Source organism: Phlebotomus papatasi, chromosome 2, assembly GCF_024763615.1.
Source record: "Phlebotomus papatasi isolate M1 chromosome 2, Ppap_2.1, whole genome shotgun sequence".
NCBI classification, from domain to species: Eukaryota; Metazoa; Arthropoda; class Insecta; order Diptera; family Psychodidae; genus Phlebotomus; species Phlebotomus papatasi.
Genome location: NC_077223.1, coordinates 55,162,961 through 55,187,204, shown reverse-complemented (window position 1 = coordinate 55,187,204; position 24,244 = coordinate 55,162,961). Strand labels below are relative to the sequence as shown.

Sequence of the window (24,244 nt, the reverse complement as noted above, 5' to 3'; positions counted from 1 at the left end):
AATAGGGCACCAAAGATATGCCTACATTTTTATTCATTTTAAAATGTATTAAGAATTATTTTAGAGTAAATAAAGACGGTAAACTCTTTACAAGGTTCCAAGCAACACTCTTTCAGAAGAAAGAATTAAAAAAATCAATTTGTATTTAAAATATTACATTTCAAACTTAAGACTTTGACGCTTGCATGCAACTATGCCGAAATTTGGCACACTTACCCTATTCTTATGGAGAAATAAAAATTTTTGGCCAGTTTTTGGACACCTAAAAATTTAATTTTTATTTTCTCGCTGTAACTTGCTGGTTTTCATTAGAATGTTGAAGGGCTTAAATAGGCCAAATGAGGTTTATTGACCTATATAACAATGTTTTTATGTATTATTTGCAGATTGTCAGGATGATATCCTAGTAGAGCAGGAGAATCATTCACAGCTCACGACGGTGGTGCTGGTCATATTCTTCGTAAGTCTTCTGGGTGTGGGTGTTGGTCAAACAGCTGTGTCAACCCTAGGTATACCCTACATAGACGACAATGTGGCCAGTCGTGAATCACCCATTTACATTGCTATAACAATCGGCGTGAGAATCTTAGGACCAGCAGCTGGTTTCATTTTGGGATCTTTCTGCACACGCGTGTATGTGAATATATCAGTGAATCCTGGAATTGGACCTTCTGATCCAAAATGGGTGGGAGCGTGGTGGCTTGGTAAGTAGTTTGTCACTTTTTTTTTGTCAGAAAGAAGATGTTAAAAGGGAAGAAATTTTGCTTTAAAGTGGGATGGTTAATCACGTGAAATTATATACAATGAAAGAATATATTTTAAAGGTCTGACCAGGTCATTAACCAAAGAGACCACACACTAAGATTTCAATTTTTTGATATAACGTATATAACATCCATTGGATGTATGTTTATGTTATTCAATTTTAAGCGATTGTTTTTTCCCTTCAATCGGGAACCTTTTAATAAAAAGTCATTGATTTTCAACCGCTTTACTTCATACTTTTTTCGTACAAAATTTCAAGATGACACATTATTTTAAAAAAAAATATTCACTGCATTTGTACGCAAAGCATGATCAAAAATCTGTATAAATAATTATGTATAGATTCCCTGGAATTGGAAATATTTTTAATATTATAATTTTACTCTTTTGATTTCCCCTCTTCTTTTGATTGGTGCAGATGAAAAATCTAAAACAAAAGAAACAGTACAAAATATATCATTGATTGATCATTGATATTATATAGGGAGATATCATGAAATTGCCTGAGGAAGTTTATTATTAATCATATAAGGAAAGAAAAGAAATAGAAAATGCGAATTTCCCTATTTTACTTTTTTATAGAGAATTTTTTTCATCATAAGCCAAATTTTAATCTCAATCTTTAATAAAAACTTTTTTTTTTGTATAGTCTACTTTTCTCTTTTCCGACCATAAATAAGTAAGACAAAGAAGAGACGAAAAACAAATTGAAATAACCACCCAAAAATGGTGAAACTGTGCAAAACATGTATTTTGAGAGTGTTACTTGGTATGGAATTTAATTGAATTTTTATACTCCAATTTTGTTTACGTTCCTTTTGGAGTTGTTTATTTATTGCCACACATCGTTCCCTTTTTGCGTATTAATAAGGTGGAAAACATCTTTTTTTAAAAACCGATTTGACCAAGTTGATTTTCTAGAATGATGCTTTATGGATTTTTTTTGTATCCTCAAGTTCTTCATTTTCAAATGAATAATTTAAAATTTAAGATTTTACTGCGTTGTTGTAATGTTTCATATTTTCACATGGTATTTTTTCTGTTTTTTTTATCTTGGTAGGTCTTGTGCTGGTATCTTCATTAATGGCACTTACATCACTTGCAATGTTCTCTTTTCCCAAACATTTGCGTGGAAACCGAATACCACCACCTGAAAAAATGCGAGCCATCGAGGCTCAAAAGAAGATGGAGAAACAAGAGGAGGAGTACAAAACGCCACAACTTAAGGACTTTCCTAAAACAATTAGGCGACAACTTCGTAATGATATCCTCATGTTTCGTACTGCATCATCTGTACTTCATCTGCTTCCTGTGGCCGGTCTCTACACCTTCCTGCCTAAATATATGGAATCTCAATTTCGGTTAACGGCTCACGATGCGAATTTGATCTCAGGTGTTGGTGGTATCCTAGTAATGGGCGTAGGAATTGTGATCAGTGGAGTGGTGATTCTCAAATTTAGTCCAACGGCACGTTCTGTTGCTGCATGGATTGCTTTCACAGCAATGGTTTATGCTTGCGGTATGGCAATTCTCATGTTTGTAGGTTGCCCAATGGACGATCTAGTGGGGTTCAAGCCAGAAAATCGTGCACCGCTGGCGAAATTTGAGCCTACATGTAATCTCACGTGTCAGTGTGACTTGGATCGATTTTCACCCATTTGTGGCTCAAATGGTCTAACATATTTCTCCTCTTGCCACGCCGGATGCAACGGAAGTATTACCGAAAATGGTCAAATGACCTTCACGGGTTGCCAGTGCATTCCACCAAATCTCGACAGTCCTCATCTACCAGACGCCGTTAGTGGTTACTGTGATGGTAACTGCAAAAACTTTTGGCTATTTATCTCATTGTTCTCTTTTTTTGTCTTCATGCACAGCACATCTGAAGTAGGCAGTATGCTACTTATAATGCGCTGCACAGATCCCAAAGGTCAGTAAAGCTGTCTACACATTAGACAAATTATTGAAATAATAGCATTTCAAAGTGACATTGAAAAGTAACTTCAATATTGAAGCGAATATTGAAACCAATATTTCAATAATTGCCTACACACTGAACAAATTGACTTCAATATTAAAAATTAAATATTAAAAACACCAGTCTAGTCAGGGATTCACAGATATTCTGAGATTTTCTTTCGTATTTTCTCAAGAACACCCAAAAATAACCAAGTTGGTCAGAGGATTTCTGGAGCTTCCTCCAGGAAATCCCAGATCTTCTGGGATTTTCTTGTTCATTATGCCCAAAGCACTTCAGATACATTCTGTGGTCAGAGGATTCCTGGAGCTTTCTCCAGGAAATCCCACTTCATATAAGGATAATTTTATGATATGAATTGGAATCCTACAGAGGGAACGAAGGCTTGTGGTTGTAGCCACACGGTATGATACGATGCATGATCCTTAAAGTCTGTGAGAATTCAAGTTATTAATTAAATTTGGCTTTTGTTTTTAATCTGAAGTGTTTTTGACATAATATACAAGAAAATCCCAGAGGATCTGGGATTTTCTGGAGGAAGCTCCAGGAATCCTCTGACCACAAAAGGTATCTGAAGTGTTTTTGGCATAATATTCAAGAAAATCCCAGAAGTTCTGAGATTTTCTGGAGGAAGCAGGTGATTAGTGTTGACCAAGTTGGGTTCTTGAGGAGATTGAACAAAATATATAACCAAATTCCAAGAATCTGGGATTTTTCTGGAGAAAGCAGGAGAGATGTGTCTTGACTTGGATTTTGATCTTGGATGTGTTTTCATTCATGAACAAGGAAAATCCAGCAGTTCTGTGGTGTTCTGAAGGACGAAGATTCCTGACCATTAAAAAATATTGAAAGAAATATCAAATCAATTTGATATTTAGAATTTCTTTGAAATTTTATTTCAATGTGACTTTGAAATTTTTTATTGAAATGATTTGGCCTAGTTTGTAGCCATTCAAAATAATGAAATAAAATATTGAATAAAATGTTCCATATTGAAACAAATATTTCAATATTTGCCTACACACTGGATAATTTTCTTCAATATTGAAACATTTATGTCAATAAATCTTTGCAATGTGGAGGCAATCCTTGTCAATATTTGACATTGAAATGAAATTTTTCAATAAATTATTTCTAATGTATAGCCAGCTTAACGTAGATCAAAAAAGAAATTCATTCATTAAACACATGATTTTCTTTTGCAGATAAAGCCATGGCAATGGGTATAATACAATTTGCTATTGGCTTATTTGGAAATGTACCCTGTCCGATCATCTATGGAGCCGTTGTGGATTCTGCATGCCTCGTATGGGAAACGGTGTGTGGTAAGCCTGGCGCTTGCTCACTTTACAATATCACAACTTTCCGGCATCTTTTTCTCGGTACGTGATAATTTGTGTGTTGAAATTTGTGGTTTTATATTCAATTTGATTCTCATGATGTATATTATGTTATAGGAGCCACTGCCGGAATAATGGCCCTTGCCTTCCTCATGGACTTGGTCGTGTGGAAAAAAGCACATCGAATTGATATCGACCCTGGGTCCAACTCAGAGACTGACCAAGAGAAATCAACAGTGCCTGAATCACGTGTTTAAGAAGTTATTTTTGTTTATAAATTTACAATAGCTACATAATATTGATAATATTGTATATAGATGCATTGAGTTTCAAAAGAAACTTGCTGATTTATGTAGGAAATAACATCGAATATACGATGATTTCTTTTTAAGTCGTCACTAAGCAAAATACAATACTAACAAGAAAAAAGGTTTTAGTGAAAGACGAAATGTGTAGTGAAATATATGAAAAGATGAATAATTGTAAAATTTTTGATTTTAGAATATTACAAAATAGTTGTAAAGTTTCTTTTTTTTATTACTCAGAATTACAGTAAATAGGTTTCTCTTGGCTTCTTTTTTTCTATAGTTTTTTTTTATTTTAGATGAGAAAAAATGTGTTATTATTATTATTATATTATAATTTCCTTTACAAGTTTTTCTTATATAATTGCGTGAGTAAATGAAAATCTCAATAATCAAAAAAAAAACTTCTGACAATAAATTAGACAATTTCTTTATGTCTTAAACAGGTATCGTTTTATATTGAAATTTGCTTTTATTTTAATCTCTGTGCTAGTCTCAGTGTATCTATAATTTATACAAATTTCTCATTTAAAGAAAAAAAGGGGCAATGTGTAATTTTAAATTGTTTCCGTGAGAATTACAACAATACTGTTAAATAAACATTTTATTTTCAAATTACATGTTGACATGTACTCGCAATTTCTCTCTCTGGAATAATGGCCAAGGAAAATATTTGAGATAAAAAAAATATTGTGCCATATTATTGAGTATTTTGTGAATGAAATACCTTACAGAAATGAAATTATATTTTCAAAATATGAGATCCATAAACTTTCAGCTAGTGATGATTTTATTTTAGTTCTGTTATAGTCAATGCTATATTTGAATTTATGAAAAAAAAAGTCTTACAGTGTAAATAGGTATGCTTACATTTTCCGTCTTTTATAGAGTAAATGTAAACTTTTTATATAAAAATCGTTCTATATCAATTTGTAACTGAATTTTTCTATTAAAAGTTGAGATGTAAAAAAAAAAACTTTAAATTGTCCTCTGAACAATTCAACCACAATCCAAATAACTGCCGATCTGTTTTGTAATAAAAGAAGAATAATTTATAAATAAAGAAAAATATTCATGTTTTAAGGTAATGAATATAACAAAAATACCATAAATTGTGTATTTTTCATGCCAGTAACAGAAATTTTTAAAAAAAAATATATTTCTTTACGATTGATGTGTAATATTTTTAGTAGTAATTCTGTTTATATTTCAAATATTTTGAAGCGATTTTTTATACCTCAGTGGATTTATATGAAATATATATATTTTTTAAGCTATAAACTAACCGTAGATTACCTATACTGTAATAGTTCGTCTTGACAAGAGTCATACAGATTTGGTTTTTGGCAAGAATAGAAAATAAAAAGTTATTTTCTTTATTGCTCTTTATTGCTTGAACTCAAAGAGAGAGAGAGCATTATTTAGTAATAAAATTAATGTGAAAGTAACACGCGGATAAAAAGTAAAGGAATAAAAAGAATATATCAATATATAACAACTTTTTTTCTTGCAATTTTTTATATTAATTTTTAAAGTTTTCCGTTAAAAGCTGTGTATATGAACGTATGAAACTATATTTTACACTGGTCAGTGATTGCCATCTGTTGTAAAGCACAAAATACGAACTCAGCAAAGAAACTTGTGGAAACTTGTGGTTGGTAACACTTTATATATCTATCTATATATATAATATGTTTAGAGAGTGGGAATTTCTACATTTCGACTTATTTCATTCGGCTATGTGATTCCGTAGCATGTAGACTTGTGTGAAGAGACTCTATTAACTGATTCAGTATTTACCGTTCATAGTTTTTAGTTCCCATTTTTTCTCTGTGAAAGGAAAGAACACTGCATTCGGGATTTTTTTTTTGCTAATGATATTGTAGAAAAACTGAAAAAATTGTAGCTAGACAAAGTTTCTCAAGTATCAAGTGATTTCAATTGTACTTTATGAGTGTGTAAAAATTTGAAGAAATTATGATGGATACACAACTTCAGAGTAATGAAGTGCGAATTCCAAAGACAGAATTCGATCTCAAATCTGGGATTCAGTGTCAATACTTTCAGAGTTCTTTTGCTAGATCTCTGATACTTAATCAAACAAATTATACAAGATCACTGGATATACCCCTTAATTTTGGAGGTACTTCTCATGCAAAGGACTCCACAGACAAGGAAATATCTAAACTTTCTGATGAATTATCTCCCGAAGAGACTAATCATGACAACGGATCTAGCAGTAGTGTAGAAGTTACTCCATTGGATGTTAAGAATCTCTGGTTGAATTCTCAGGTAAATTTAAATGTGTTGAATGGAAAAACAGCTAACTTCTTATATAAAAGTGTCCATTCAAATTGTGTTTCTCATATTCAGTGTATATCTTCAAGAAATGCTCCTGATTCATCTGAATGCGAAGTTTTGCGCCTCAGAAAGGTAAGTTTTATATTTTAACTAATCTATAAAATATACTTATACCCCACCCCCACTATTAGTTTAATATTTAATATTTTCGAAGCTCAATTAAAAAATAAAACTTGTATTTATTGTTAGAGATTCATGAATATTACTAGTTACAACTTCTTCTTTAATAAATTGAAAGTGTATTCGCGAAATTTTAAAATTTTCCATTACATAAAATGCTAAATAAGTGATTGCCTAATGCTCAAGATTTATTTTTATGTGTGTCACTAAATGCAAGTTGGTGTCTGTTAGATTAATAATTTTTCCAAAAGATTCTCTGTAAAAAATCCCTCTGGATGACTGACTCGTTTCACCTACACTCTGAGGAATCCGAAAGTTGTCTTCATGTGAGATCTATCAATAATTTAACTCTTCCGCATTTTGCTCATGTTCAGAGTTGCGGTTGATAGTGCAACATTCCAATGTAGAAAATATAATCAAAAGAAAGACCAAATTTAAAGTTTCTTCTTGTATTACGTTCAGGAACGGAATTTACACAAATATTATGAAAATGTCATTTTTTTTTATTAAAAATCATTGCACATTTTTATATGTATGTCTGATTGGAATAAAGTACATGTTTTTTGTTACCTATGTAAATACTGCCTACATACAAAATATATAATTTGAATTGCGCAATTTTTGTGAAAATTCCCTCACAGATATTCTGGAAATTTTGGCATTTATTTACACTTACAGTTTATCAAGCTATTATCAGTGAATTTTGAAGGGATACCCTTCTAGATTCAGTTTTATTCTTGAAAACATGAATACATTCCTATAACAAGAAATTATATGCAGAAATTGAGACACTTTGGGGTCATTCACTACCTGCGCTCTCTGGGCCTTTATATTACATACAGTGCCATTTATTTCATTTTGACCTGGAAGTATTATATTTCTATTTCTGTACCTAAGTTTTGAGAAACGTGCCATTATATAATAAATTGTTAGATTTTCTACCTCTAAAAGACTATTAGTTACTTTCTTTTTCATTTCATGACTTTTTAAAAGTTGACATTTTGTAACATATATGTACTTACTAATTCTCATTGTCAGTAGCATTACATTGTTATATTTTGAATAAAAGAGAGAAAATTTCCTGATAAATGAAGGAAAATATGAAGTAAAAATAACAGATATCGAGGAAGAAAAAAAAAACAAATGGAAGGTGTGAGAAGTGAAAAACATGTGCTAACAAATCATCCTATGCTTCTGATACCCATAATAAAAGTATCAACTGATTAACCTGCCATCTTTTGCTTTAATGAATTTCTTTCTCCACTTACATCAATATAAGTCGTTCAGTAATTAAACAGTGCACTTCAATACAATTGCTCATTATTTGCAGTTCATAATTATTTTACTTCAAAGTATTTTTATCATTTTTATTAAGATAATGACAAGTCCTCATTCACTATACATGTTTGTTTGTAAATTCAAGTACAAAAATATTTTCTTCTTTTTTTCTATACAGATTTCATTCTAAATACGATTTTATTAAGATATATGTTTTAATAATAATTTTTGAACGTAATAAAAAGAACAAAGCTGTTTTCATTGTTTTATATATATATTTACACACGTTATTACTTAATCGCATGAAATATTTATGAGAGATAGATTTTAAAAATATTGACAATTAATTAGACAATGACATAGAATTAAAATATTTCTAGGGGAGACTGGGGTAGTAGTCGTAGTAGTAAATATGAGGTGGTACGAAACACTGATATTTATATTATTTACAGTAGAGTCTCGCTATAGGCCATCGCTCTATAGTCCACAATTTATCGACCGTTGATTTCAAAACACTAATTTTAAGTTAGGTTATGTTTTTTTTAGTACGCAACATGCAATGTTGTCATAATTATTTTAATATTTTTGGCAAACTTTATTGAGTAGTTGTGATAATTGTGATCGATAATGAAGAGAGCGAGGACAAGTACCACAATCGCAAAGAAAGTGGAAGCCGTCGAGCAATTTCAATACTAAAAGTCGTTGATAATTTTAAAAAATTACATGGACTATAGTGCGACCCAAGTGTCAAATCTGAAACCAAATATGGACTATAACGAGACTCTACTGTATGTCCACACTACTCGGATTCATGTCGACTATTTCTGCAATGGACAAGGATGCCTATAGTATTTATGAATTCATATAGGTCTGGCGATCTGAAGTCAAAGCTAGTGATAAGCCTAGATTATTGTAGATGAGATTCTTAACGTAAGCATTTCTTGTTTTCTCCTACAAGCTGTTGACTAGCCTATCATCATACAGCAACTTTTAAAATACTTGTTATTCCAACCGCTCTAACATTTGTAACATTCATGGTTGTATATAGAAGCTCTGAGCCTAATTTACAAAGAAACCAATAAACATTATTATTATTATTATTATTATAAGCAACTCGGATTGCATACAAATTTGATTTGTAAGGAAGAGAGTTTTACGGCCGGGAACGTAGCCACCCATATATTCGTGATCAGGAAGTGGCGAAACACATTTTGTTTGAGCCCGATTGGAGGACATGAAATTTTGGTAGGATTATCGCACGTGAGATTGTTAAGAATTTCACCTAATATCTGTATAATTTAAGAAATTGTAGTGTTTACAACTACCCCGTATTTATTATTTCCCTCTTTCCAATCATTACAAAATCTGAAGTCCTCCGATCACTCTCATACTTTGCCAAAATGTGTTTCAGCAATTTTTCATCGAGAATAGGGTAATTGGGCACCACCAAACACTTGTGAAAGATACGATTTTGATTGAATTTCTTAAGAAAACCGTGGATTTTAAAAAAAAATTGCTTACCCCATGTTATAGTCCTGGGTATAAACATAAACTACATATTAATGCATATAAGAATTTGGTAAAATAATTTAATTTTCCAGAAAAGGGAAAATACTGTCACTGGTGTAGTGAAATTTTACTTAACTTGTCTTATTTTCATTTCCCAGGTAGATATAGGTATAAATAAGTAAAATTACCAAAATCTCAAAATTATACGATATTTTTTTTCTAAAGTACTTGAACTATGTTATTCATTCTATTACTGAACAAGCATTCCTATAGGAGACTGGGGCAAAATTTGTCAAAACGAAAATTTCAATATTCACTATTTTCTAAAATAGAAGAGACCGAGGCTTGAAATTTTTATTATAGATAGCCTTAATGAACCTTCTTAAACTTACAAAGTTTCAAGGGATTAGAGGAAGCATTATTCACAATAAAAAATAATAAAATTTTGAGCCCTATTTTTGGAATATTTGGCTTACAGAAAATATCAATACTGATTACCTCAATTTAAGTACATTTCTCGTTAAGATAGAGAAAAATTATCTTTGACAAAGTTGTAGAGAAATTAATTTCCTATAAAAATATGTCTATTTGATATTTTTAAAGTTTGCGAGAGTAAAACGTCACAAATTATCCGAAGACTAACAAAATTTGCCCCAGCAATTTTGAGAATCTCCACAAAATTGACTTTTAGAAAATGATTCGAAAATCACATTTCTTTCGAGATAGAGGAAAATAGTCTTCTGCAATGTTGTAGAACAGTAAATATTCTATAAGAATATGCTCATTATAAAACGTTTAAGTTTTCTCAGAGCTCGTGAAAGAATTAAATATGCGTTTTGACAAGTTTTGCCCCAGTCTCCCCTATTTATGATTTCGTATAGATCCCTGCCTCTTGCCTCTGAAGTCTAATACCTATTTAAAAATCGCAGTGTTTGATGGTATCCTTGTTTGGTGGTACACCAGTTTCCTCTATAATGATGGGCTAAAGATATTGCCGTCCGTAGCGATATAATCGGTTAAGTTTCACGAACTTCAAAACCTTATATCTCCGGTTCTATTTGAGCGAATTTGATCTTTGTGACCAAATTCTATACTACAATTTTCTAGAATGTTTGAACTTAGTATACAGTAGACCAGAGGCGTGCAAGAACCGTTGAAACCGAATAAACGTCAAAAGAAACATGTACATCAATGGTCAAAACGCTAACAGAACAAACTTATTTTGACGTTTATTCGGTTTCAACGGTTTTTGCACACCTCTGCAGTAGACTCTTCCAAATTCAGGCATATGGGACCGAAATGTCAGCCGAATTAGACAGAAATTCGGGCGACAAACTTTTTGAAATGCAACGATTTTTTATTCATGTGCATATAGATATTGAATTTACACACTTATATATAACGTAAATTGCATGAAAATCCCTCAATAATGCAAAATCACATCAAAACTAAGACAAACCATGCCAAATTTGAGCATATTTGATTCATTTGATAACAATCAAACTTGAAGAAACAACAAACTTTTTTCAAATGTAACCGCTGCCCGAATTAAAAAGTAGCCCGATCTTAAAAGAGCCGAATTAGCGAGAGTCTACTGTAGGACCACCGCTAGTTGAAAAATAAATTTTCATAACACATAACCTCAATTATCTCGACTCTTATTCGATTTTGATGATTTACTTTATTTATATATAACTATATTTTATTTCGTTCATACATGATATTTTTTTGCTCAGATTATGCTCAGATTTGTCTTATTTTGTCATTGTAGTTTAAATAAATGGATTTTTCTCGTAAAAACACTGTTAAAGTACGCAGGTACTTATATACTTTTACTCGACTACGTGTCTTGAAATTGGAAATAAAAGAAATTTCACATAAAATACTGCAATTTTCTAACATAGTTTACTTTCGTTACGTTTCTTGTCATTACAATAAACTGGTCTAGGTTAATCAGAACATTTTATTTACTTATTTATGAAATTCTAGAATTAATTAATAAAATTCTAGATAAAATATTTCAGGCGTCTAACTATACGACCTTATAAAAATTGTCTGCAAAGTCAACATCATTCAATCATCGTTTAATGATTAAATGACTTAAGAGTTACTCCCTCTGTCCCAAAAAAAGTTGCACATTTCTTCATATAAAATGTACTAGCAAACGTACGACTTTTTTCGGAACGGAGGCAGTACATTTTAATTCAATATTCAATCTTATTTACGAATAAATGTTTAACACTCTGATAACATCACTATGCGTTACATCATTTTCATTTCACACATTTATAATATACGTCTGTGTCCAAAAACGAATATTGCATTTTTTGTAATTGAGTGTATAATTGCTTTTACTCTACAGACTAATTTGTAATCCAATAGCCTTTCCCGGTTACGCAGTTGATTTAATTTTAATTTATTTGTGAGTGATTTTATTTTCGAATTCAATAATACGAGAATAGTGAAAAGCAAGTGGTAACTGAAATTATTTTCACCTTGGAGAACTCGGCTGTCGTGCGAATCCTTTTATGAGTTGAATTTCGTAGCCAAAAATCATGTAAGAAAACTAATAAATAAAGAGTCAAAATGATTAAAATGGGCTTGATGGGATATAGGAGTATGATGGGAGTGCGATATATTGTTGGAAAAGCTTTGATTTTGTTTCATGCTAAAATTGTATTAGAATTAACTAATTGTATTAATTAATATTGTCGTATTCTGCGCCAAAATAAAAAAATTCTTTCTTTATTTTACACTCCCAGCGGTGTTTACACAAAATTGTGATCATTTTGCTCCTAAAAGTTGAAACATCTCATGAGGTCTTTCATTCACGCCACAAATATTCAAAGTTGGATAATTGTGATAAGGAGTATTCCACAATGAGGGAGTTTATTTGTAGCTATCTATCGACTTCCACTTCTGCCGAAACCATAAATAGATATCTCTTTTCGTTCTTTCTCTTGTTTCGTAGCTGAGCTATTCAAATATCGAATATATTTCAGATTGTAATGCTGGACGTTAAACATCCTCTAAAATTATTATAGAGTTGAGTTCATATAACTACATACTCGTAATTAAAACGCTAGAGACTTAAGAAGCATTTTACTGAGTTTATGATTGCAAGCATTCGACGCGAATTTCTAACTTTATTTCTAATTTTCACGAAAGAAGATTTTCTTTTTTAAAATATGTAGCAATGTAGGTGAAGTTGGTCCTCTGACATGATATGAGATAGGAGCGAAAAATTACGGATCAAATCCCACACATTTGAAAAAAAATGTAATACTTTAGGTGAAAGAGCCATTCCACTTCTTTGGCAAATTAATTGCTGACTCACAGTTTGGAGCTGCTTTCTTTCACGAACACTCGATACAGTAAAACTTTTGCTCACAGATTGACCTAATTCCCTACCTCTTGTAATTCTTGTTTTTCTCTCCCATACCATACAAGAGAAAAAAGACCTCAATGAAGCTGACTTAGAAGTTTGCTCTTTCTGACGAAAAAGTACATACATACATATGTGTATAATATTACTGATTTTTGATAAGAATGACTGAGGAATTTTATTAGATCGTACTTTAACGACATTTTTCACAATATAAGTAACACAAACAAGGAGAGGAATTGTTGAAAACAATAGTATATTGCTCTGTAGTACTCAACATTTTATCCCAGATGTACAAATGTAGGTACGTTATGAGATCTTTGAATGTGAATTTTAAGTCACGCTCATAAGTACAATACTATATGTAGCTGTGATATAATTTTCAGTACTCAAGCGTCAAGCACTATCAGGTTGATTAAGTAACATACATTCCTACCACCTAGAACAAGAATCTTCTTTTCGTTTTAAGGGCAGAATCACATGGACAATAAAATGCTCACCGTATTTCGTTAATTTACCCATTTTCATTGCAATTCTTTCGCAAATTTTCAATTACCGTATTACCTTATCATACTCAGTTGTACCAGATGAAAATAATATAAGAAAATTGAAGAAATAAAATAAAAATACGATAAACGGCGAGAAGAAAAGACTGTACGATTAATTTCTTGTACCGGTTTTTTTTGCTCACCGGTTATCGTATTTTCGTTTTATTTTGTCAATTTCCTTATATTATTTTCACCTAGTGCCACCGAGTATGAGGTAAGGTAATACGGAAATTGAGAATTTGCAAAAGAATTGCAATGAAAATGCGTAAAATAACGAAATGTCCAAAATCACTATAACTGTGGAAGTTCGATAAATTTGAAGAAATCAATTATTTTATTAAGGGAATATTATAATTCAATAGGGGAGACCGGGGTACTTTTAGCCAGCAAATATATATCAGCCTCTTCTCTTCCTGCCCCCTGTGCAATGTACGCCTGGCATGATGGACCCAAGGGTCCAAGGGCGCCGAGGATGCTGTCGGGTTCGTTACTTTGTACCGATCGTTGGCTGCTGGGGGGCGGCGTCCCCTACAAATCCCTCGGTAGGGTGGAGGCGCCTTGTGATTCCGGAATGCCTTTTTTTCTTTTACTACCCTCAGGTGCCTAAGTTGGGGTGAACCCTTAAAACCTTGGACCATGGAGCCCTGAATAGGTGCTCCTTTGTCGTCTTTCTCGAGGATCCTGTGTTCTTGCTTCCTTACGTATGAGATTTTTCAATTAAAAATTGATGACTGTTTGGCTTGGAGATTTGTCATCTTTTTGATTTTCTTGGGTGATCGTGTCCTCTGGTGACTCTGTCTCTCTTCCTATTCTTGCCTCACTCTCCTGGTGCTCCCTATCTCCTCAAGTTTTTGATTATACCTGCTGCACTGGTCTTTCTTTAGTTTCATTCTTTCTAACTATTTATATTGCCTTTTCTTTTTCACCTTTTAAAATGTTCAAATGTTTTGTTCTTTTTTTTAAATTTACTTTCCTTTTACTTGATTTTCTCCTTTCTTGACGCGACTCAACGGCAGCAATACGCACTCTTTTGGAGTCCTGCTGCCGTTTATCTCTCCTTCTTGCGTTTTTCATATTTTTCCCATTCACAGATACTGTGTAATCAATGTGCTATGTATAAAATACTATGTAATTAATATGATTGAAGTGTACTATTAACATTAAGTGTATTATAACCATTGTAAGTGGCTTATACGATCAGTGATTCGGGAGTTTTCTGCCGTTTTTCCTGATAAGATCGGTAGTGAACGCGGTCGGTAGACGGAAAATTTGAGATGGAATAAATTGAATATAGGCGCATTAGCATGATAAAATTGTGCCTTTTTGGAGCCAAATAATGTTAAATAATGAAAATGTATATATATTTTTTAAACTAAGCTAATTAACTTAGTACTTGGAGTTAATAACAATAACACAACTGGAGAATTTTTAAAAGAGAATATATTAACGAGGTGTCCAAAATATGAATATCCTCTAATCAGAAGCCTGTAGAAATAGTAACATTTATATCATTGTACCAACATATAGATGTTAGTTCGATATGCAAGAAAGTCGATTTGAGAAAGACTTGCTTGTACAGTTATATGAATTATAGTCAATTGCGTGGGATGTCTTTTTATATGACGCTTTAATCTGCAAATTTTTTTTAGACAACTCATTTTCTTTCTGGTATATAAGTTACAAACGTTTCATATAAACTGTAAAGCAACTAATATTAGCGATTTGTATTTCAGCAGTCATGTGTAAATAAATTATTATACATGGAAGAATAAATAAATTTCAATAATTACTGAACAAATCAATGTTCTTGAAATTCGAAAACACAACTAGTTTGAGTTATTCATAATGTGTGAAGAGGTACATTAATCATGCATATATAGCGAGATTTATGAATATATATAAATTCACGAATAATGCGAAATTTCAAACATTTGTCTTCTTATCATAAATATAATTATTTTTTGAATTTTCTATTTTTGAATAGACTGAACCATCATAATTAAAGGATATCTGGTCTAAAAAATCACAAATAATTTTTAGTATATATTAGAGATTTAAAGAGTCATTTAAAATAAATTTCATTCATCAAATATTTGAACCAATATAGAAAAGGAAAATTTACAATTCCGTTTTGCACAAATACAGTTGACAAATTGTCTTAACATTAGTTTTTTCATTTCATAATTCGGTGATTTTTTGTAACAATACTTAAAATTTCTCATGAACAGTATGAACGGTATTTTAATTTCGACTCAGTCAGCCTTTTTTATTATTACAATAATCTCATGACACATATTTTCTTAAACTTGAGGAATTCAACAATATAAGTGAGCATATGAACTATATATGAAAATGTTTACAATATATAAGGGGTTTTAGAAGGGACAAATGATCTTTCCATTTAGTTCAATTTTGCCTGATAAAATGTAGGATATATTAAACACATTAGTCTGTATAAAAATTAAATATATTTCTTTGGAATCTTAAGCTTTTAAGGACGATTGGGTAACCCGTGACCCAAAGAGAAAATAATTTTTCCTGACTACTCAAAGTTATTTTTTCTAATGTTTGTACGTTATTGTTAAGTAGACGGTAGGAGGAATCTAGAATATTTTTAAGAAATCTCGTACTATTTGCTATGTAGTAAATATGTAAGCTTAAAAGTGACAAATAATCAAACTATCAAATTGATGAATTATTATTTTTTTATATTTTCAATTTTTTAAGCAAAAACCTCTTGATGCTAGAAACTACAATAACTATATATAATATTTTTCATTAGAACGAAAATCATCACTAATTGGTATTGCCAGAAAAAATATTTTAATTTATGGGCTATTTTTGTCCCTATCGTTCATATAGAGGCAAAAAATACACCGAGTCAGACTTTGTTGAATTTTCCAAGGTTGGATGCTTTTGTTTATCGGTTTAATTTTTATTGTTGATTTTCGGTCCGTCAAGAATTAAAAAATAACTAATTTTCAGTTGGGGGTCAATGTTAAATTATTAAGAAGCTACATCAGATTTTATGAAATTCTATTATATTTTATTTTGAGCAAAGATGAACAAAGTATCCACTAGAGCATTTACACACACAGGCCCATATTCACTTAAATATTTACAAAAATTGATATTGATAGTCTCAAAACATTTTCACAAAATTATATGCAAAGAAGAATTTCATTTGCTGACGCTAATTAAGCTCTGGGTCTCTGTTTTTTATGTAATAATATTATCGTCAATAGAAAATTGCGCAGTTTTAGCTTTTCGACTTTGATACACAATTTGGAATAACATTACATTATTGTTGTTCTCTTTGTCATATTTCATCAATTTGTTGGTCTTTTGCAATTTACGCCAATGTTGTTACATCACAAACTTCCGTATAAATTCTCTACATCATATTGCAATCGATTCTCATTTAAATATTGCTTTTGCCTGACGGTGACAAATGTATTCCATGAGAAACAATTTACATTACTTTTGCGGCACTATAAATTCATTCTTTAAATTAAGGGGTCACGTAGCCTAAAAAAACAGCATATTATTACTCCCTAAGTAATCATATTTTGGTAGAATTTGGAAATCTGTAGTTTTCAGTTTGTTGACGTCACGCTAGTTGTTTGTCTACGCATTCAGTCGTTTACCACGTTCAGAGTACAAACGGTAAAAGATAGAAAAACGGTAAAGGACCTTTGGGGGATCCCCCATAAGTTGACCTTCCTTTCACAAAAATAAATAAATGTTGCGAATGTATTTTTGAGGTATAGCGTCTGCGTCACGAGTTCGAGCACTTCGCAAAGCCTGGGGATGCTTTACCAACTCTTTTTCAAAAAAATAATTTGTGTTCTTATTGTTAACCCTTGAAGGGTTATTGACTCACCTGTGTTGTGACCCATAGAGAAAATAATTTTTCCTGACTACTTAAGGTTATTTCTTTCTAATGTTTGTATGTAATCGTAAGACTTTAATAAACATCTAGAATATTTTTTGCAAATCTCCAGCTATTTGCTGTGTAGTAAATATTTAAGCTTAAAAGTGACAAATTTACAAATTACCGCGATGATTAATGAATTTTAATACTTTTTTGCATTTCTAATTTTTTTTAACCAAATCCTTTTGGGAATAGAAACACAATATTTTTCATTAGAGAGAAAATTATTATTCGTTGGTACTGTTAGAAAAATTATTTTTATTTTTGTATCTGTCGTCCATTTTTTATCTTTATAATAACTTATTTGATGTGATGTAAAATACCCCAATAATTATAATCATTTATATAAAATTTCGCTAAAAAAATCCAAATTTTATTAAAAGAATTTTGCAGCCACAATTATGGTGGCCGGACTTCCCGGTTACTTTGGCCCGGTGACCTTCAAATTAAAGGCGAATTTAAGTTTAAAAGTTTAAGTTAGCAGGAAGTGAATAGTTTTTTTTACGTCAGATGAATATACTCTGTCATCGATTGAATTTTTAAGATTTTGAAATGAAAATTTCAGAAAATATAAATTCAAACGTTTGACTTTTATATGCTTTAGAACTTAAATTAAAATAAAAATTTATTAATTTGTAAAAAAAAAAATTAGAGAAAATATGATAATTTACCGTCTTTTTAAGCCACATAACCCCTTAAAAGTGAATCATCCATTCTCAATCTTTTTACTCAGATCGTGTGAAAAAAAAGAACAATTGTGACAAACTGTGACCGGAATGCATATATTTAAGCGGGGTGATAGGGTAGCTTGTTGCACTGACTGTACCAATCATCTTCTCAGGTGAAAATGTGAAAAAAAAAATTACCTCATAATGAGCTAGGGAATCTTTTTTTTATTTCTCTGTCAGATACAATTTTTGTAGTGCAATACATTTCAAATATGCTTACTTGTATTAAATAGAAATATTTCTGTTCACGCAAGAGCAACAGAGCGAAAAGTTTGATATCCGCTCGAACTGGAGTATACACAAGAATCTGCTTTTTTTGTAAAATAAAGAACTAAACCCATCAACTCCCCACAATTTTCAACATTCGTGGGCTTTTTTTTGTGTTTGGTTTTGCTGCTCATAAATTGGAACGCTAAAAAACTAAAACGATATATATATATATATATATATATATATATATATTCGTTTTAGTTATATATATATATATATATATATATATATATATATATATATATATGACACACAATATTATGCTGTAATTAACAGTGACTACACTGATATTTTATACATAATAAATGAAATGGATGGATAATAGATGAAATGGAATGGATTCAAAGAATCTTTTAGGGCTACATAACGTGTTTATAGTGATATTTTTCATTATATTAAAATATAAAGGATGTAAAGAATCTTAGCTTTCTATAAGCTTATATGAATTTCGAATTCGAATTTGCAATAAAAGAATTATACCTACCATAACCTTATTTTGGCTCATCACTGGCTTTTCACATTGTAATTTGGTTTTAATGTGTTTTTTGTGTACACACAAAATCATAGTCAGGAACTCACATCGAAGGAAAATGTTAGTTCTTCAATGAGAAAATATAGTAAAGTTAAACAATAAGGAGAAAACGTAAAATATACAAATGAATATTGTAGTACATCTGACGTACTTAAACTGTGTGCCATTTACTACGATAAAAAGTTATACGAAAAAATATCACTAATACATAAGGTGATATTAAGAAGGTGTACTTTCGAAGAGTGTCTTTTTTAATATTTCGAAACTCCCCTATAAACATTTTTATTATGATAATTTCAAACATTATTTAAGTCATTACGCATGTAGTCTCTTTCAAATATTGAATACTGTCTAAACCTTAATGATGATGATTTTGATCATTTAGGATTTAAGTAAAAGCTTTATGAATTCTTAAAAACTAGTGAGTATTTTTTGTCTATCACAATATCATGTGAAGATTGCTATTAGTATCTCATACAAAAAAAATTTTTTAATATCAAGGTTTTAATAATAATAAGACATTAATCAAATAAATCATAAATAAATAAATGTCAATCAATTACTAAGATATTAAGTACCCTAAAAAATCTCAAAGTCGTGTTCTTTTATTCATTTTCACATTGTATCCATTTTAGATTTTATTCACATTTAATTTGTAACTTCTCATGAAAGAAAGAGACATTCTTTAATGGTGTTAAAGTTTTTATCTTTGATTTACGTTTTGAATTTTTAAGTATAAAATTAAAATTATTTATATACATAAGTCACATGAATAACAAAAAATGCCATACAGTACGTATTACATATTTTTACACTTACTTTAATAGTGTTACATACAAAATTGCGCATTAAACATAATCTATTTAAAATTTATATTAAATGTATAGGGAAGAGGTGGTGGTTAAATGTTTTAATTTTAATGCCAAATTTGCTTTCACTTCTTTGCGATATGTAAGTAAAATTTGTGTATTTTCTCTTACCATAAGGAGTGTTTCTGAAAATAGTACCAAAAAAACCTTGGCATGGTTTCAATTTACTCTTTCAAAAGACTCTGCAAGGTAATTACAAGAACTGTATAACTTTTATTCAGTTGAATGAATAAATTTAATTGAAATGCGACATTTTTTTTTCAAAATAAGACTAATTTATATCCATAAAAGTATAGTTTGAATAAAAAACCTCATTTATTGATGAAATTTGATATTATTTCTAAGCGTTTTTTTTTAATGTTTTGAGTTTTCTCATTTAAACACAAACCAAAAAGAATTGAAGGAAAATGTCGGATAAAATGTGTTTGTTAAACAGTGTTTGCAAATAAGTATATTGAAAAGTGTTGTAAAATTCTTTTTGCTTCGCTCTAAATACACGCCGTAATCTCATTCTTTGCTTGGTTAGTTAAGTTACTTAAATGCGGTTCTCAAAAGATATGTATTTTTATCACATGAAATACAATTTAATTTGTAAATTTCTTTTAGAATCTTCTGTTCATTGGCAAATCGTGTGAAAGGTGTAACTTAAGAAATTTCTCACATTTTTTTATACTCATCTTCTCTTGATGTACTATGAACAATCTGAAATACCATTAATTATTGCAGTGCAAGACTCTCAAGAAAACTATTGTTGAAAAAGTAGTGAACTCTTACTATAAATTTATGGTGTTTTACATTTTACTATTACTTGCTTCTCGTTATGGTGGAGTTGGATAAAAGACAAGAGATGTAAGATATAATTGCACAGAAACAACAAATGCCAGAATCTTCATACGCTCTATATTGTTCTCTTTATTGTATTGCTCAATTGATACATTGTGAATTGTATGATGATTAGGCTCTCATGAAGATAGACGTTATATTGCTAGAGAAAATATTTCATAATGTAACAGATTTTACGTTTCTTTCCTATCAGAAATAAATCAACGCTCTTTTCTTAAGTGTATGGCATTTCTATTTAGAACATATTTTTCCCATGATAGTACATATTGATTTAAATCTAAATATTTCCCGTTTTTTTGTTTCCTGCTTTACTTAATCTGTCTTACCATATAGTTAGGGCATATTTTAACCAGTGACGAATGTTAACAAAATATCCTTTTGTATGATCAAAGACGTGAGAATAAATAAATATTTTTTATAAGTAAAACAAATTTCAATATGATAACAGTTTCGCCATAAAAAAATAGAATAAAACGTACAAGAAATGTGTATACAAGAAAGGTTTACGAAGTGCTCTAACTTGTGACTTTAGATAGATGCTATCCCTCAAATGCATTTTCAAATCATTTACCGGTTTACAACCGATTTAAACGATTTAAACCGATTTGTAAATCACTCGGAAGATCCCAATGTTTCAAAAGTATTGTTACGAAATTGGCTCTCCCTTGAAGCAAGAAAAGTCTTTCACATGTCAACGGTTCTTAAAGTTTTGAAATACGCTCCAAATGTTCGCGCCAAAAATGTGAGTGCTTATCATGCGGTGGCGCTGGATCACAATCCAGTTTCCTGATCGAGAAACTGTGGCTCCACAAGCGCACTCAGTGCAGAGTGGGGCCGTGCGCAAAGGGTCCCGTTAGAATCGGGCTATATAAGCAGCACTCCAGAACTCCAGCGAGACATTCGTCGCCGGCCAATAGGCCGGGAAGGAGCTCCAGGAGCAGCCCAGAGGGACCAATCAGGAGGACCAGCTCAGTGGATCAGCCAAGAAGACCAGCCTGTAGACATCCAGCGACTAGCCAGCAGCCATCACCAGCGGACACCGTGGGAAACGAAGGCATCACACGCCGGGAGGCTGCCCGTTTACCCAGCGAAGGAAAACGGCTATCACACGCCGGGAGGCTGCCCAACTGGTCGCTGAAGACACAAGGAATATACCAGACGCCGGGATGCTGCTCAACTGGATATGGAGGTAACCACCACACGCCGGGAGGCTGCTCGACTGACTGAGGGACAGAGAGAAGTCGTCAACTACACACCATGAATGGTGAAACATTGGCGGGAAACAGGAATCAATCCAGAGAGTACGCTAGAAGAGCTATCCCCAGGCATGAAAAAGCTTCATCTCAACGTAAGAGAAGGACCACGAGATTCCCCAAGGCGAGAAGAGCATCACCATCAATCTCCATAGCATCAGCATCACTCCAGGAAAAGAGAGAAGGATCGACGAAGCGATGGGCCTCCCGCTCTCAATCCCCCCCCCCAGCGAGGAATAGCTTGGATCTCTAGAGAAGCGCCATAATCGTCAGGAGAGAGAGAAGGATGGACCGAGCGTTGATTATTCCGCTCCCTGTCTCCTTCCCCCCAACGAGAGCAGCTTGGATCATCAGCTACAGTCATATCACCGCTGGGGCCAAGAAGAGGATCAACTGAGCGTAGAGTACAACATCCCACTACGTGTCTCCTTCCTTTCCTGAGTGAGTAGGAGAGAGATCACGCCAAGCCTCCGGGGCCAAATTTAGCAGATCCCATGCGCGCAGTACTCTCCAGCCGCCTAAGTAAGCACCGTAAACCTAAGAAGGAAGCCCGGAACGAGTAGAAAACCGTCCGATGACACCTCCGGTTCGGATGTCTTCAAGGGCCCCTGGAGAAGCAACACCTGTACGGATCAACACTAGGCCCTAAGGAGTGAAAGGAAAAGAGTCTCCCTTCATCGAGTCCCCCAAAGAGAAGCTTGGACACGCCCTTCAGAGGCCTCACTGTCAAACCTTGCTAGGCAGGAAAGGTCAATGGATGCTCCCATTATCACCGCCAGAGAAAAAGAGAAAACCAATGGTGTATGTCGACGAATTGAAAATAAAGAGAAAAAGAGATGATAAATCTTTTAATTGGACCTTCTCTCTGTACAGCGTTGCTCCTCCACTCAATTGTTATGAGAATCTGGGGTCAGGGTGTTTATCTTGAGAAGAAGGGGTACTCATTCCCCTTCTTTCGTAACAGTATTAAAATGGATTTTCGAACAAAAATCGCTTATCGGTTCATAGCCGGTTCATTTTCGATTCAAAGCCAATGCCAAGCAGTTCAGTTTGTCGAAAATCCTGAGACCTGTCCAACGAACCCATACCCCAAACATGACTCCATTCGCCTGATAAATGCGCTCTCTAGAGCCTTTTTAACCTCTGACCTTGAAATACTGTTATTAGGAATGATTCAACGGTATTTTCGCACATGGTCTGTTGTCTACCTGGGTATTCTCTAAAACATATCCAAAAATGAAAAAAAAAAATAGCACGACGCGATTTCCATCAATCCCAAAAAAACATGGTTTTGGAGGGTAAGGGAAGCGTCTCAGGCTTTACAAAGTGCTCGAACTCGTGAGTTCAATACTATACCTAAAAATTATTTCCACATCGTTTACCATTATTACCGGTTCACAACCGATATAAACTGATTCATAAATCATTCAAAAGATCGCCCTAAATAGTTTTAAGAGTAATAAAATTGGACTTTCGACAAAAGATAGTAGGTGAGATTGTTAAGAATCTCACCTAATACTTATCAGTACATTACCGGTTCAGAATCAATTGGAAGCGGTACAGTTTTATCGGTAATTCCAAGACCTGTCCAACGAGTCCAAACATGATAATATTTGGATGAGAAATACGCTCTCTAAAGCCTTTTTAACCTTTAATCTTGAATTTAGTTGAGATCAGTGGCAAAGACAATCAGAGCCAGTGCACCCATACCCCAGTTGGTAAGACATTTGCCTAGATAGCGAAAAGCCTCCAGTTTAACCCTGGGTGGAGGCAGGATTTTTTTTCCTGTCTGTATTTGGGTTAAATTTGTGGGTTGGGAATCACTTGTTCTGATTATCGCTCTCTGTGTACAAACACAAAATTTCTTAGTACCCAGCGAACACACTTAGCTGAAAAAAGTAGCGTTTTAGCATATTTTTGCTGAATCGACTAGCAAAAATTTGCTGACTGATCAGCAGTTGTGGAACAAAAAGTGCTAACCAAATATATGGAAATGGCACTGAACCGCCAATTTTGTTTTAAGGTTAGCAGAATTCGCTGGGTATTACGTAAATTTAATCTTGAAAACCCGTTATTAGGAATGTTTCAACGGTATTTTCGTGTACAGACAAAACGTCCGGTTGGGTAATTTCTAAACAAAAACATAGTTTAGTGGGGAGGAATGAGGGGCATATTAGTGGTCCCAGGCAAGGTTGACTTATAGGGGTGTAATCTAATCGTTTGGGC

General features: G+C 32.5%; 2 protein-coding genes across 5 annotated transcripts in view; both read left to right on the top strand.

Moving 5' to 3' along the window:
* Positions 1–5,880, top strand: part of LOC129801740 (solute carrier organic anion transporter family member 74D-like) — a 60,199-nt gene extending 54,319 nt beyond the window's left edge. For all 3 annotated transcript variants that reach the window (XM_055847038.1, XM_055847040.1, XM_055847039.1), the window contains 4 exons: positions 387–704; positions 1,826–2,695; positions 3,949–4,125; positions 4,201–5,880. In XM_055847038.1, coding sequence (XP_055703013.1) covers positions 387–704; positions 1,826–2,695; positions 3,949–4,125; positions 4,201–4,340 — 1,505 coding nt within the window. In that variant the 3' untranslated portion in view covers positions 4,341–5,880. The remainder of the gene's footprint in view (positions 1–386; positions 705–1,825; positions 2,696–3,948; positions 4,126–4,200) is intronic.
* A 195-nt stretch (positions 5,881–6,075) lies between these two features.
* LOC129801744 (uncharacterized) overlaps positions 6,076–24,244 on the top strand; it is a 28,142-nt gene continuing 9,973 nt past the window's right edge. The window contains exons 1-2 of one of the 2 annotated variants that reach the window (XM_055847044.1): positions 6,076–6,680; positions 6,762–6,821. In XM_055847044.1, the coding sequence (XP_055703019.1) occupies positions 6,366–6,680; positions 6,762–6,821 (375 nt within the window). In that variant the 5' untranslated portion in view covers positions 6,076–6,365. The remainder of the gene's footprint in view (positions 6,681–6,761; positions 6,822–24,244) is intronic. The other variant, XM_055847043.1, reaches the window with a different exon arrangement.